At 40.7% G+C, this 15,823-nt stretch overlaps 1 protein-coding gene across 2 annotated transcripts in view; it reads left to right on the forward strand.

Annotated features, from left to right (window-relative positions):
* The window catches only part of CDK15 (cyclin dependent kinase 15), a 106,537-nt gene that overhangs the window by 68,352 nt on the left and 22,362 nt on the right, over positions 1-15,823 (forward strand). For both annotated transcript variants that reach the window (XM_066279797.1, XM_066279799.1), the window contains exon 11: positions 15,199-15,247. In XM_066279797.1, the coding sequence (XP_066135894.1) occupies positions 15,199-15,247 (49 nt within the window). The remainder of the gene's footprint in view (positions 1-15,198; positions 15,248-15,823) is intronic.

The following is a 15,823-nucleotide window of genomic DNA, read 5'->3' on the forward strand; positions in this document are numbered from 1 at the left end:
CCTTTGTGTGTTGTGATTGGCATCAGCCTTCTCTCAGTGACAGCTTTAGCCAAGGGAGTTATTCAGTGGGCTGAGCTAAGGGTGGGCTGAGCTAAGGGGAAAGACACTGATAACAGAGGTGTTAACTATGAGCATCAACTCTTAACTCTCACAGGGACAGCCGGTCAAGCTCCACCTTGTACTCCCTGGGGGCACTTGAGGAAGTTACTTATCCCCACTTCCCTAATCTGCAAAATGGGAACAATCCTATCATTGAAAAAATGTTTCCTATGTGCCACGCACAGGACATACATAATTGCTAATCCTTACTACTGCCTGCCAGGGTCCTTGCTGGTGGGAGTACCACGATTTTACACCAAGAAGCTGAGGCTTTCGTCCAGGTCCCCACAGAGGCATTTTCTGCATTGGCAATAGGTCAGTCCACAGCCACATCTTGCGATGTCCCTGTGTCTCCTTTTGCGGGGAGGTTCTGAGAAATAAGTGAAATTGTTATTCTGCATCTGCCATGCTACCTAAAATTTTCTGAGATATAATTGACATTGTATTGGTCATAGGTATACACATAATGATTTGATATATGTATATATTGTAAAATGATCACCATACTCAGTCTAGTTAACATCAGTCACCACACATGGTGCCTAACTTTTAGTAGGTGCTCAACAAAAGTCAGTTGTCGTTCCATTTTTTACATAGTGTGGAAGTTCATGGAGCTGCTCAGTGACTTGCCAAGGTGCAGCCTCATTGACAGATGTGTGAGAATTGATGTTACAGCCTGTTTCTTTATGTTTCACTCCCTTGCATTCTTGGCTTCCTTCCAGATGGCAGGCACACCTCCCAGCTCCACAACTGAGTTTTGTTTTGGCCTAGATCAGTGGTAGTCAACCTGGTCCCTACCGCCCACTAGTGGGCATTCCAGCTTTCATGGTGGGCGGTAGTGGAGCAACCAAAGTATAAATAAAAAGATAGATTTAACTATAGTAAGTTGTTTCATAAAGATTTATTCTGCCAAACTTAGCGAAAATCTGACATAAAGTACTTGGTAAGTAATTATTATATGCTTTAACTTGCTGTGACTCTGCTTTATAAATTTTATAAAGTAAAGTTACTTCCCTACTTTATAAATCACCATTACTGTGGAACCAGTGGGCGGTTAGAAAATTTTACTACTAACAGAAATACAAAAGTGGGCGGTAGGTATAAAAAGATTGACTACCCCTGGCCTAGATGTTGTCTGACTTTTCACACCTTAAGAGCTGACCTACAGTTCTCAAACTTCTACCTAAGTCAATCTGAGGGCCTGTTAAAGCTGTCCTTGCTGGTGAAGGCTCCATTCTGCTCTCCCTGTCCCCCGCTACACACATACACACACACACACACACACACACACTGTTGTGAGAAGCCTGCCCACTCTGTGGCCACAGGCCTCTTCCCTGGGAGGACCCTTATTGTCCACATGCTCCATATTGGGTATCCACTAAAGATTACTAAATCACTGATAGCATTATTAGTATTATCATTGTTGATTTCACCCAAAACATGAACAGAGTGCTGAAGTTTTCTGCAGAACAAACCTGACCCCTTTTGCTGTTTCTAGTATTTTACATATGCCCCTTAACTGGCACATAATAGTCATTAAATAGTTGTTACCATATTTCCCCGTGTATAAGATGCACCTTAATTTGGGGGCACGAAATTTGGAAAAAAAAAAGTGTATTACATAAAGTTATTGAACTCAAATTTTATTTATCATAAACTTCATACAACTCCTCATCCATGCAAAAAAGCAGGCAATGCAAGTAAAAAAATCTACAACCACTGTATAAGACTCATCCAGTGTGTAGACCCCAAATTTTTTGAAAAGGGGTGTGTCTTATACCTGGGGAAATACATGTAAATTAAACCAATGACTAGAAAGAAGAGAACCTAGGTTTTTGTTCCAACTGTACACTCTCGAACTCTAAAATTCCTGTTCTGCCAGCTTTGCCAAGAAAGCACGTATAAGTCATCATTCACCTTATTACTGGGTAATAACAACTACTGTTATTGAACACTAACTATGAGTTCAGTACTTTACACACATCATTCTACTTTGATTTACAACAACCCTATCAGATGGGAGCAATGTTTCCATCCCAACTTGATAGATGAGAGAGCTGAGGCTTAGGGAGGTATGTTATCTTGCCTAGTGTCACCTAGCCAGAAAGGGAGTGACCCAAAATATCCAGACCTGTTGGACTTTAAGGTCATGCTCTAGCAATATTCCACATTACCATCCAGCCATCAAAGGGCAAATATAATGATTTGGTAATGAAACAATGATCTAGACTGGAGACCAACTAAGAACACTTTTCCAAGTCCATTTCTAAATGATTATGTCTTCCAACCAGACTTGATTTTAGAATCTATGGGCTTGGTGACATGTTTCCGGGATGTACTGTGAGTGGAGCCTCTACCCTGAGACTCCAGCAGCCACCTCTGCACCCCCACCCTTTGCTCCAGCTTAATGAAGCCACAGGCGTTCACTGAATCTGTGCCCCCTGATTGGGCTCATTACTGTCGCACTTTTGGAGCTGCCGAAAGCTCCTGGGGAGTTACTATTAACATCTTTATTAACCCGCCCCCAGACAGTCAGTGAAGTTCATTTAGATACACAGTCCACTTTGATCTTCATTAATAGTTTCTTCTCGTTTCTTCATTTATTTTTAGTTTCTCATCTTTAATTTATTTGGTGGCAATTATTAGTTTTTATTGAGGGGGCTGAGATGATTAAAGTAGTTAAAATTAGGAAAAATTGCAAATGAGTGAAAGCAAGTTAAACAAAAAAAAATATTTTTTTTTCAACTGAAACCCTGCTATGTTCCTTCCTAGTTCAAGAAAAGGAGCCTTAAGTTTCCAAACATCATGGAACTGGATCAAACCAGTGGCTCCTTCCCCATCTTCATGGCCAGTGCCTTATGTCATTGCTGTCTGTAAGACATAGAGCAGAATACACAAGCGGGCTTTCTTGAGTTATAGTTTTGCATTTTAAAGTAAGGTTTAGTGTTCTGGCTGGATAGCTCAGTTGATTATTGTCTGGAAGCATAGAGGTTGCTGGTTCAATCCCTAGTCAGGGCACATACAGGAACAGATTTTCCTGTCTCTCTTCTGCTCCTTCCATTTGTCTCTAAAGTCAATTTTTAAAAAGGCATAAGGTTTACTAAATTTATTTCATTTTTATCCAAGCATCAATTGTTTTATTTATTCAACAAATATTTATTAAATGCTAAGTGCTGGGACTGGGAGATTCAAAAATAAGTAAGACATTGATACCTGCCTTCAAGGCATACAGTGTGGAGGGGGGAAACAATAAATAATACAATGTGGGAAGTATTCATATAGCGACACCCCCTGGGGACTTCCAGGAACTAGGAAAAAGGTCCCCTTGGTTTGTTTGGAGAATTTAGAGGCTGTTTGAAAGAGGCATGAGCTGGGTCTCAAAGATGACTAACTGGGCTTTTTCCAGATGAACAAGAAGGAAAGGACATTCCCAGCAAAGGAACTTGACATAGAGACATAAGAAAGCTGGTACATTTAGTAACATACCAAGTAGGTAAATTTCTCAGGGAAGCTAGAACGTTGGTTTTGTGGTGGGCCATTGCTGGAGATTAACCTGGGAGGGTAGATAGGGACCAGATGGGGAAGTGCTCTGTAATCCTAAGGATTTGGATTTGCTTAGGAAACAAAGAGAGTCACTGGATGATTCTTATCAGGGAAGTGATGTGGCAGGATTTAAATTTTAGAAGAAATTGCTTGTAAGACAACAGGTAGAATCAGATTGGCCAGAAGCGATGTGACAATGCTCTGAATTCTAGATGACAGAGAGGAAGTCTCAAGTAGAGTCCTGGCCATGAATAAGGAATGGAGGGGACAAACCTAAGAAGCACCCAGGAGGTAGAATCAAGGGGAGTTGTAACTGATTGGGTTTGCATTGTGAAGGGAAACCTGTCTGCAGTAGGTGAGAGAATGATACCACCATTCATCCACACAGCAAATAAAAGGGGAAAGAAATAGATTTGTGGAGAAGGTAATGAGTAGAAGAAGGTTTAGAAACTTTGAGATTAAGGTATCTGTGGGGCCACCAAATGGAGATATCCAAAAACAATTAGAAATACAAGCCTGTGACTGTAAGAGTCCAATCTAGGATACAAAACTGGAAATCACTTGCTCAAAGTGGTATGTAAAGCCCCAGGTGTGAATTCCGTTGCCCGAGGGAGAGTGTGTAGAGAAAGAAGACTATCACAGAACCCTGAGGGACCAGTACTAAAGATTAGGCAGAGGGGAAAGGAGTCTTTGCAAACTGAGAAGGAACAGCCAGAGGGGCTGGAGAAGACCAGGGGATAATGATGATGATGATGATGATGATGATGATGATGATATACTACAGAAATCATTGGAGGAAAGGCCAAGTACCATGTTTCTGTATTCCCAGTGCTGAACTCAATGCCAGCATGTGGTGGCCCTTAAACATTTGTTGAGACAACAGGGAAATGGTAAATGTTGTTAAATTATGCATTATTAAATACCATAAACACCAAATGGCATGATCAAGCTATAGCTCAAACATCATTTATGGGGGTGAACAGACATTAACCTGGTACTGCCCTGGGGAAAGAGGAGATCCCCTCCACTTCCTCCACCCACCCACAAGGAGCAAGCCCTGTCTTCCCCTTCCTCTACTGAGACCATTACCTTAGGAGTAGAATTCAGAAAATGGGATATTTTCTTAGAATACACAGAAAATTTTGATGAAGGGTGACAAAGTGATAAACCATAAATATGAGTTGGAGTGCCAGGCTCAAATGCCAAGGAGCACCCTTGGGGAGAGCATTGCTACTGGCATCCTAATGATACCCAAACAGAAATCTAAGGCCTGGTAATGCAGAGCATCAGAAGAGCCCTGTTAAGACTCCTTGAGCCCAAGACTAAGGAAGCTTCCAAGCCAGGTACCTGGGGAAGAGGGTAGTGAATTTATGTATTTGGGATGGGGGCAGGCAGGGACAGGAGAAGAGCCACAGACTTTTGTGGTGCAGTTTTAAAGTTACTGCTTGAGATAGCAAAATAGTGCTAACAACATTATCAACTATTTAAATATATGGTATCTCAAGAATGCATTGTATTTGGGAAATTCCAGAGGTGTAGTTCAGTAGACAACACTATAAGATAACCTTAGGGTGATTGTGGCAAGACGTAGTAACTAGAAAATGCTTTACCTTTAGGTAAGACACAAAGTGGTCCTGGTGTAGTTTTATCAATCAACCAACAAATCTCTGTTGACTAAGATGACTGTTCACAAAAAGAGCTTTCTTGAATATTTATGAAAAAAATGCATTATTTGACTATGGTAGCAACAGTTCTGCCATCATTTAAATTTTACTCTATTTAGTTGGAAAATTTAAATGTTCAGCTTTTCAAGTTTCCTCCTGCAGCTTGCTTTTTTTCCCCGACCTTGAAATCCAATTGAACTCCAGTGAGAATTCTTTTTTATTTTATTTTCTTTTTTCTGAAGTGAGAAGCAGGGAGGCAAAGACAGACTCCTGCAAATACCCAACCGGACTCCACCCAGCATACCCATCAGGGGTCGATGTTCTGCCCATTTGGGCCATTGCTCTGTTGCAACCAGAACCATTCTAGCGCCTGAAGCGGAAGCCATGGAGCCATCCTCAGTGCCCAGGCCAACTTTGCTCCAGTGGAGCCTTGGCTGTGGGAGAGGAAGGAGAGGGGAAGGATTGGAGAAGCAGATGGGCACTTCTCCTGTGTGCCTTGGTGGAGAATTGAACCGGGGACTTCCACACACTGGGCCAACGCTCTACCGCTGTACCAACCAGCCAGGGCCCAATAAGAACTCTTTTTTTGGCCCTGGCCGGTTGGCTCAGCGGTAGAGCGTCGGCCTGGCGTGCGGGGGACCCGGGTTCGATTCCCGGCCAGGGCACATAGGAGAAGCGCCCATTTGCTTCTCCACCCCCCCCTCCTTTCTCTCTGTCTCTCTCTTCCCCTCCCGCAGCCAAGGCTCCATTGGAGCAAAGATGGCCCGGGCGCTGGGGATGGCTCCTTGGCCTCTGCCCCAGGCGCTAGAGTGGCTCTGGTCGCAGCAGAGTGACGTGGGCAGAGCATCGCCCCCTGGTGGGCAGAGCGTCGCGCCTGGTGGGCGTGCAGGGTGGATCCCGGTCGGGGCATGCGGGAGTCTGTCTGGCTGTCTCTTCCGGTTTCCAGCTAGAAAAATACAAAAAAAAAAAAAAAAGACAATGGACCATGCTGGGCTTGCCCCAGGCATGGTGAATCAGACTCTGGGGGTGGAGCCAGGGCTTCCTTCCATTTCAAAACTCTCCCAGGTGATGGATGCTAATATACAGCTGGGCTTGAGAACCACTCTGTTAGACCAAGCAATCTCTTCAAAATGAGAGGTAAAAACAAGAAGAGAAAAAAGAAAATAGAATAAAACTAACATTTATTTGAGCCCCTACTATACATCAAGTGTGTAATCTTATCTAATCCTCTCATACAACTGGGAAAATTATTCCCATTTTATAGATTTGAAGACTTTGGAGTTACTTAATTACAGAGGTTAAGTAATTTACCCCAAATCACTGAGCTCATAAATGGCAGAAAGATGATTTGGAGTCCGGGGTTGTGTTCATGTTACTACACCACCTGCTAGGAAACATGCCTCTGGCCTACCCTGGGGACTCAAAAGAAATCAAGTCAGGCTTATAAGAATTTGAGCTTGGGACACATTAGAATTCCAGTAGAATGCAACAGAAAGTTATAGAATGTTTCCAAGGAGAATGGTAAGGCAGAAATAACTGAGAGAGAAAGCATGGTACACCAAACAAACGAAAGAGACAAAGGGTAAAGAATTACTTACATGAAACTGACTATCCTAAGTCTCACAGCTATGCAGGAGGAACTATAATCATCTCCCTTCTGCAGATGGGAAAACTGAGGTTCAATGAGGTTAAGAAACACCCTCAGGATACACAGCTATCAGTGGCACAGTGCAGATTTGAAACTTGGGTCCAGGGTCCTAACTACACACTCAGTTTACATTGCCCATCACTTTTCAGTGAAATAGCAAGAGGAGAAGCAAACAGGAAATACTATGTTTAACACTCTGGGGCAGGCTCTTCATATCTTAATGAATCAATGAATCCAGTGAATCAACTTGTCCTTGTGAAGAGAATACGACCTCCAACTTGAGTCAAGAAAACAGGTTAAAGATACCATGCTTATGGTCTCAGTGCAATGGAAGTAGCAGTTTCAAACCTTAGGTTTAGTGTTCAAACCCTAATTCAGTTTATTCCAAAACCATGTTCCACAAGAACAATGCTAAAGTTAGAAATTGTATTAAAATACATACTAAAGGCCAAAAACCACAGTACATTGGGCTCCAAGAAGGGAAAACAGAACATTGTAGAGTATTGAAATGAATTTTGTTATGTTGATTGGAAATTGGGATATGACCAAATGAGGAAATATTTTAATTTTGTTATGGTCGGGAAAAATTGTAAATAGGCAGCAGAAAGTGATTTGGAAATAAAGGTTAGAAACAAGTGCCAGATATTTTTATCCTTACTGGTTATTTGAATTTAGGAACAATCATTTGAACAGAGAGTAAATAACCTGTATATACAAGTGCTTCCCTTAGTGCCCACCTAGGACTATAAAACGCCAGAGTGGTTCACATTTTATTGCATCTGACCTTGAAAACTCAGCTTCAGTCACTTTCTTCTTTTTTTAAAAATTGCTTTTCAAGAGACAGGGAGGAGGGGGAGAGAGATAGAGAGAAGCATTCATTTTTTGTTCCACTTACTTATGCATTCATTGGTTGAATCCTGTATGTGCTCTGACTGGGGATAGAACCCAAAACCTGGAGTTTGGGGATGACATTCAAACCAACGAGCTAACTAGCCCAGGCCTTCAATCACTTTTTCTTTTGTACCTTCTTTTTCTTTCTATTTATTTATTTAATTAATTAATTTATTTATTTTTGTGAGAGAGGAAGGGAAAGAGAAAGGAAAGAGAGAGAGAAGCATCAACTTGTTCTTCCACTTAGTTGTGCACCCATTGATTGCTTTTCATATGTGCACTGACCAGAGCTCAAACCAGGTCGCTCTGGGATGACGCTCTATCCACTGCAACACCAGCTAGGGTTCATTCACCTTCTTTAACCATTCCTTTCACTCTACAACTTTTGGATAAATTCCACTTTTAACTAAAATTACTTTTGAAGTTTCAAAATAATGTGATTTTTAAATTTTATTTAGAAAATTAACTTTAACAGGGTGACATTGATCAATAAGAGTACATAGGTTTCAGGTGAATATTTCTATAGCATTTGAACTGTTGATTATGTTGTATACCGATTACCCAAAGTTAAATCATTTTCCATCACCTTGTATTTATCCGTCTTTACACCCTTCCTTTCTCCCCCTCCTCCTCCCCATCACTCAAGTCCCCTTCCCCCTCCCCCACATTCTCCACCCCCCTGGTAACCACTTCACTTTTATCTATGTCCATACGTCTCAGTTTTATATCCCACCTATGTGTGAAATCATACAGTTCTTAGCTTTTTCTGATTTACTTATTTTACTCAGTATAATGTTCTCAAGGTCCATCCATGTTGTCATAAATGTCACTGTGTCATCATTTCTCATGGCTGAGTAGTATTCCATTGTATATATGTACCACATCCTCTTTATCCAATCCTCTATCGAGGGACACTTTGTTTCCATGTCTTGGCCACTGTGAATAATGCTGCGATGAATGTGGAGGTACATGTGTCTTTACATTCCAATGTTTTCGAGTTTTGGGGGTAGATTCCCAGTAGAGGGATTACTGGATCATATGGTAATTCTATTCTTAATTTTTTGAGGAACCACTATACTTTCTTCCATAATGATTGTACTAATTTGCATCCTCACCAGCAGAAAATGAGGGTTCCTTTTTCTCCACAGCCTCTCCAACACTTGTTATTATTAACTATCTTGTTGGTAATAGCCAATCTAACAGTTTTAAGGTGGTATCTATTTCATTGTAGTTTTGATTTGCATTTCTCAAATAACTAGTGAAGATGAGCATCTTTTCATATACCTGTTGGCCATTTGCATGTCCTCTTGGGAGAAGTGTCTGTTCAGGTCCTCTCCCCATTTTTTAATTGGATTGTTTGCTTGTTTGTTGCTGAGCTTTGTGAGGTCTTTATATATTTTGGATATTAACTCTTCATTGCAGTGGTTGGCAAACTGCAGCTTGCTAGCCATATGCAGCTCTTTGGCCACTTGAGTGTGGCTCTTTCACAAAATACCTCGTGCGGGCGCTACCTTGATAAGGAATGTACCTAGTACCTACCTATATATAGTTTAAGTTTAAAATTTTTGGCTCTCAAAAGAAATTTCAGTCATTATACTGTTGATATTTGGCTCTGTTGACTGAGTTTGCTGACCACTGCTCTAGGTTGTTGAATTTGGTGGCATATAATCTTTCATAATATTCTACTATGATTCTTTGTATATCTATGATGTCTGTGGAAATTTCTCCTCTTTCATTTTGGATTTTGTTTATATGATTTCTTCCTTCCTTTTCCTTAGTGAGTGTAGTCAATAGTCAATGCTTTGTCAATTTTATTGATATTTTCAAAGAATCAGCTCTTTATTATTTTAGGTTTTTCTAGTTTTTTCAAATTCTTTATTTTATTTAGTTCTCCTTTAATTTTTACTATGTATTTCCTTTCTTCTGCTAACTTTGGGTTGCCTTTATTCTTCTTTTTCTAGTTCCTTATGGTGTGATGTTAGGTTGTTTACTTGGGATCTCTCTTATTTCTTGATATAAGCCTGTAATGCTATAAACTTTCCTCTATTACTGCTTTTGCTGCATCCCAGAAATTTTTTTGTATTTTTCTGAAGCTGGAAACGGGGCGAGACAGTCAGACAGACTCCCGCATGCACCCAACCGAGATCCACCCGGCACGCCCACCAGGGGGTGATGCTCTGCCCACAAGGGGGCGATGCTCTGCCCCTCCGGGGCGTCGCTCTGTTGCGACCAGAGCCAGTCCAGCGCCTGGGGCAGAGGCCAAGGAGCCATCCCCAGCGCCCAGGCCATCTTTGCTCCAATGGAGCCTTGGCTGCGGGAGGGGAAGAGAGAGACAGAGAGGAAGGAGAGGGAGAGGGGTGGAGAAGCAGATGGGCGCTTCTCCTGTGTGCCCTGGCCGGGAATCAAACCCGGGACTTCTGCACGCCAGGCCGATGCTCTACCACTGAGCAAACCAGCCAGGGCCCATCCCAGAAATTTTGATACGTCGTGTTGTCATTTTCATTTGCCTGTATATATCTTTTGATCTCTGCTTTTATTTCTTCCTTGACCCAGTCATTTTTAAGAAGTGTGTTGTTTAATTTCCACATTTTTGTGGGTTTCTTTCTTCCTTTTTACAGTTGAATTCTAATTTCAAAGCCTATGATCAGAAAATATGCTTGGTATAATTTCAGTCTTCCTGAATTTGTTGATGTTAGTTTTGTGGCCCAACATATGGTCTCTCCTTGAGAATGTTCCATGCACACTGGAGAATGCATAGATATAATCTGACGTTTTGGGATGAAATGTCCTATAAATGTCTATTATGTCCATTTGGCCCAAAGTATCATTTAAGGCTGATATTTTTTTTATTGATTTTCTGTTTGAATGATCTATATAAATCCATCAATGGTATGCTGAAATCTCCAAGTATGATTATTTTTTTGTTTGCTTCTATTTTTAGATCAGTTAGTAGATATCTTATATATTTTGGTGCTCCCTGGAAGTGTTATACCTTCTTGATACAGTGTCCCCTTTATCATTATGAAATGTCCATCTTTGTCTCTGGTTACCTTGTTGTCTTTAAGTCAGCATTGCCAGATATGGGTAGGGCTATACCTGCTTTTCTTTGGATATTATCATATTTGCTTGGAGAATCATTTTCCAACCTTTCACTTTGACTCTACTTTTGTCCTTGCAGCTTAGATGTGTCTCTTGAAGGCAGCATATGGTTGGACTTTGTTTTTTTATCTAATCTGCTACTTTGTGCCTCTTTATTGATGAGTTCAGTCCATATACATTTAGGCTAATTATTGACACTTGAGGATTTCCTGTAGCCATTTTATGTTTTGTTTTCTGGTAGCTCTGTGTCTTGTTTGGTTCTTTTTTGTTTCTGTTAGTTGTATTTGTTTGGTGGTATCCCATACTTCTTTCCCGTTTCTTCTTTCTTAAGCTGTGTGTTTCAGTAGTGGCTTTTTTTTGTGGGTGGTTTCCATTAGGTTAAGAAGAAAATGTTCATATGTACAGGAGTCCTTTGTCATAAGAGTGCTTCTGCACTCCATACTCCTTTGCTACTGCAGATCTTTATCCTCTCCCCTTTTATGTTATTGTTGTCACAGATTATTCTTGTTTTTATTGTGAACTTGTTGGAGCTTTTACTTGTAGTTTTGAATTCTTTTATTCTTTGTGTCTCATGGAATAACCCCCTTGAGTATTTCCTGAAGTGGGGGTTTTCTGGTGATAAATTCCCTCAGCTTTTGTATGTATGTAAAAGTTTTTCTTTCTCTTTCATATTTGAAAGATAACTTTGATGGATATAGTCTTCTTGGCTGGTAATTCCTCTCTTTCAGTACTTTGAATATTTGTGTCCACTTTCTTCTGGCTTGTAGAGTTTCTGCTGAGAAGTCTGATGATAACCTAATGGGCGTTCCTTTGTATGTTATGGTCTTTTTTCCCCTAGCTGCCTTGAGGATTCTTTCTTTGTCATTGATTTTTAACAATTTTATTACCATGTGCCTTGGAGTAGGTCTGTTTGGGTTGCAGTAACTCGGCATTCTGTTTGCTTCATGGATTCAAGGCTCTAACTCCATAAGTTTGGAAAATTCCTATCAATTATTTGTTTGAATAGGCTCTTCATTCCCTTCTCCCTCTCTTCTTCTTCTGATATATCCATTATTCTTATATTGCTCTTTCTGATGGAATCAGACAGTTCTTGTAGAGCTCTCTGGTTTTTTTTTAATTTGTGAGTCTCTCTCCTCTTCTCTCTGTAACATCTCTAGTTGCCTGTCTTCAATGTCACTGATTCTTCCCTCTATTTGGCTTGTTCTATTAGCTAAACTTGCTACCTCAGTCTTCAGTTCACATATTGAGTTCTTAATCTATTTTTAAAGTTTTAATCTCCTTGGTGAGGTATTCGTTTTGGTCATTAATTTGTTTTCTGAGCTCATTAAGTTGCCTATTGGTGTCATCTTGCATCTTGTTGAATATTTTCAGAACTTCAATTTTGAATTCTCTTATCATTTAACTCCAGGGCTTCCATGTGATGGAGATTTTTTTTTTCTGGAGATTTTTCATTTTCTTTCTGAAATACATCTCTGTCTTGTGTAGCCATGGTATTTGATTTCTTCTTCCTTGGTGGCATTTGAAAGTGGTATTGTTAAGAACCCTAACAAAAAAGCAACTAAAAAATTGAAACATTAAAAAGAAACACTATAAAATATTTTTAAATTTTGATAAGAAAAATAATAGAAAAGAAGACTGAAGCAAAGAAATAAAAAACAAAACACCCACAAAAATACAAGAATAAAAATATAAAAATTTAATGGATGAAATTCAAAAATAAAAAAGAGAAAAAAGAGTAAGAAGGAAAAAAGGAAAGAAGGGGGAAAGAAAAGAAAAGTAAATTTTGGTTTTGAGAGGTTTCTTCCAGTAGATGTCTCTGCATTACAACTTTTAGCTCTGTGAAGTTCCTGGGCTGTCCACTGAGATGTTGCTGTCCCAATGATGTAGGTGGGGCCACAGTCACATTGTTGTGTGGGGCATGTTGTTAGGGTTTTACAACTTCAGCTTTACCACTTCAGTTTTCCAGTTTTATGGCTCTAGCAATGGTGAGCTCAGGCTTCTGGGCATTCCTTCCCACATCTCAACAGACCTGGGGACCAGATGCAGAGCACCTCTGTTCTTCAGGAGAGAGAGTAGCTCTAGAGGGCTAGCTTTGGGGTTTGTCTCTGCCACTCTCCATACCACAAGGTGAGGGAGGCAGGATCTGGGAGGCTGGGGTGTTGCACTTTAGCTTTCTCTGGCTCTGCTAAGTGCAGGCTGAAGGCAGACCGTGGGAACACTAGCCGTGACCCAGCGCTCTGGCTGCTTTGGTTTATTTCCCCCTCTGCCCCTCTGTCTCACTGCTCCTCTTGGCAGAAGAAAACCCAGTCACTCTGAGTTTCCATCTCCATACTCCTCAGCCAAAATCCCGAGAGCCCAAGCTTCCATCCTCCTCATAGTCCAGTAGAGAAAAAAAAGTCATTCTGGGTTTGTCTCCTCTCCTCTCCAAAGCCTACCACGATTGTGTTCTATCTTCAGCCTCCCTTTTCACCCCATCCCACCTTTCGTCCATCTGGTGCAGGGATTCTTTCAGGCACACCTGCGAGCCCAGCTAGGGTTCCTTCACTGCATTATAGTTGTTCAATTTGTTGAAATTTCAAGGGGAGAAGTCAGAAGTATCTCTCATACTGCTGTTACTCTGACATTATCTGTGATTTTTTTTTTCCTCAAGGCTGCTCCTGGCTCTGGGGACAGTGGGGGAGAGGGAGTTCTCTGTGATTTTTATTTAAAAAATAAATTTAAGCCCTGGCCAAATTGCTCGTTGCATCACCCTTTCTGATGTGCAGAGGTTCCTGGTTCCATCCAGGTCAGGGCACATACAAAGACACATCAGTGTTTCTGCCTCTCTCTGTTCTGCTGTCTATAAAATAAATGAATAAAAATTAAAAAAATAAATTTAAGAAACTAAACATAGAAGTTAAAAAAGGAAAGCCCTGGTATAACCACTATCACTGTCTGCTGAGTCATTTTCTGTGTACATATAGGGATGAATTTGCCAGCATTAGCAAAATTGTTTTTTGCCCAACTACAATTTAATTCTTTGTTGGGTAAACAGTCTTGATGTATTCCATTCCTGTAGGATTGGAAAGATGAGATCTTTTAGAATCAAAACAATACATTTCAGGTCAAGAAAAGTATAAGGCCAAACATCATTTTAAATGAGAGCTGCACTATTTCCATTCTCATTGGAATGGGAGGTAGACGGATTTGTTAAGGAACATCAGTTTATATCCTCTGCCGCTTCTTTTATGGCTCTTCATAGAGTAAGCATTCAATTAGTATTTCCTGAATGAATGAGAAATTCCTCCCTTTTATGGTGGTTTTATTTTGGGCTAAATACTGTCAATATAAGAATAACAGAAACATATGTCCACATGTAAATGTTGTAAAGAGGGCTCCAAAGAAAATAACATATTTTATTATCATCCATTTTGGATCATTTAAACCAGGATTCACTTTATTTTTTCTGTGACATATAAAATTAGCCCTGTTACTTCTTACCACTTTGAGACTTTGTTGCATCATCAGTCACATGACTTTTCACGTGAGTGAACTTTATTCTCAGAAATTAATTATAAGCTCTGAGAGGGTGGGGAGATTTCTTTTGTATTCTGCCAACCCTTGGTACATGCTCTGCACACAGTAAATGCTAAACAAATGTTTGATGACTTTACTGAATATTGTGAATATATTCATTTGCTAGGGCTACCATAACAAAGTACCACAAACTGGATGGCTTAAACCACAGAAACTTATTGTCTCACAGTTCTGGAGGCTGGATCTGAAATTGATGTGTCGGCAGGATTGGCTCCTTCTGAGGGCTCTGAGGGAAGGATATGTTCCATGCCTCTCTTGTGGATGGCTGGCTTCTCCTTCTGTCTCTTCACATTGTTTTCCCTTGTATATTTCTGTCTCTGTGATCCTTTTTATGAGGGCACCAGTCATATTGGATTAAGGCCCACTCTAATGACCTCATCTTATCTAATTATATCTGCAATGACCCTATTTCCATATAAGGTCAAATCCTGAGATACCTGGGGTTAGGAGTTTAACATATGAATTGGAGGGGGGGGCACACTTTAACCTGTAATGGTGACCTTACACAGAATCCTAAAATATTCATAATGAGAAGGGACCTTAAACATTGTTCATTTTGCCGACCTGATACTTGAATTTTGTCTTACTCTAAACCAAGAACATTCAGGATATTGATATTTTGGGAAACAGGATTTTAGGGTTGCTTTGCTGTTTAACGTGTCTATGTGTGCTTTTCAGAATGGTTCCCACTGCCTCAACCTCAAAGTCTTCAGAATGTCTGGAACAGGTATGTACCACCTTGGAAAGCTTATCTTTCAGTAGGGTTTAAAGGGACATTTCTCGAGACCTCAGTCCACTGAGCACCTCAATTTGCAGGCCCTATACCCCAGGAAGATGCCTCTTGGAGAGCCAGCCACCTGTGAGTCTGTTAGTTTTTCTCTTGAACCATTTTACTTTCACTGAGTTTAGTCATTAAAATTGTTTTGTGCCCCTCAACCATGCCCGAGGTCCTGAGAATGAGGGAGTGTTGGCCTGCAAGAAAACCTAGTGGATGTATTATTCTCTGACACAGAGAAGCCAAATAACATCATTGAGTGGCTATTGGGGGGGGGGGGGCTTGATTCATGGAGGTCATGCTTTCCCAGGCCCTCTCTACGCAGTCTCAGCTCAGACCAGGGCAGACTTTTATTACCAGCTTTCAACAAATCCCTAGTTTCTTTTGCAAAGTAAAACAGATAATAGAGACATTCCCGGAATAGTTAGCTAACTAAGCCGTGCCAGGCAACCTCAGGGCTAAGAAGAACTCAGTGTTTTCGGACAATGACCAATTACAATAACCAGTATTATTTGATCTGAGAGTAAT

The sequence above is a fragment of the Saccopteryx bilineata genome, chromosome 5 (genome assembly GCF_036850765.1).
Source record: "Saccopteryx bilineata isolate mSacBil1 chromosome 5, mSacBil1_pri_phased_curated, whole genome shotgun sequence".
Classification (NCBI taxonomy): domain Eukaryota; kingdom Metazoa; phylum Chordata; class Mammalia; order Chiroptera; family Emballonuridae; genus Saccopteryx; species Saccopteryx bilineata.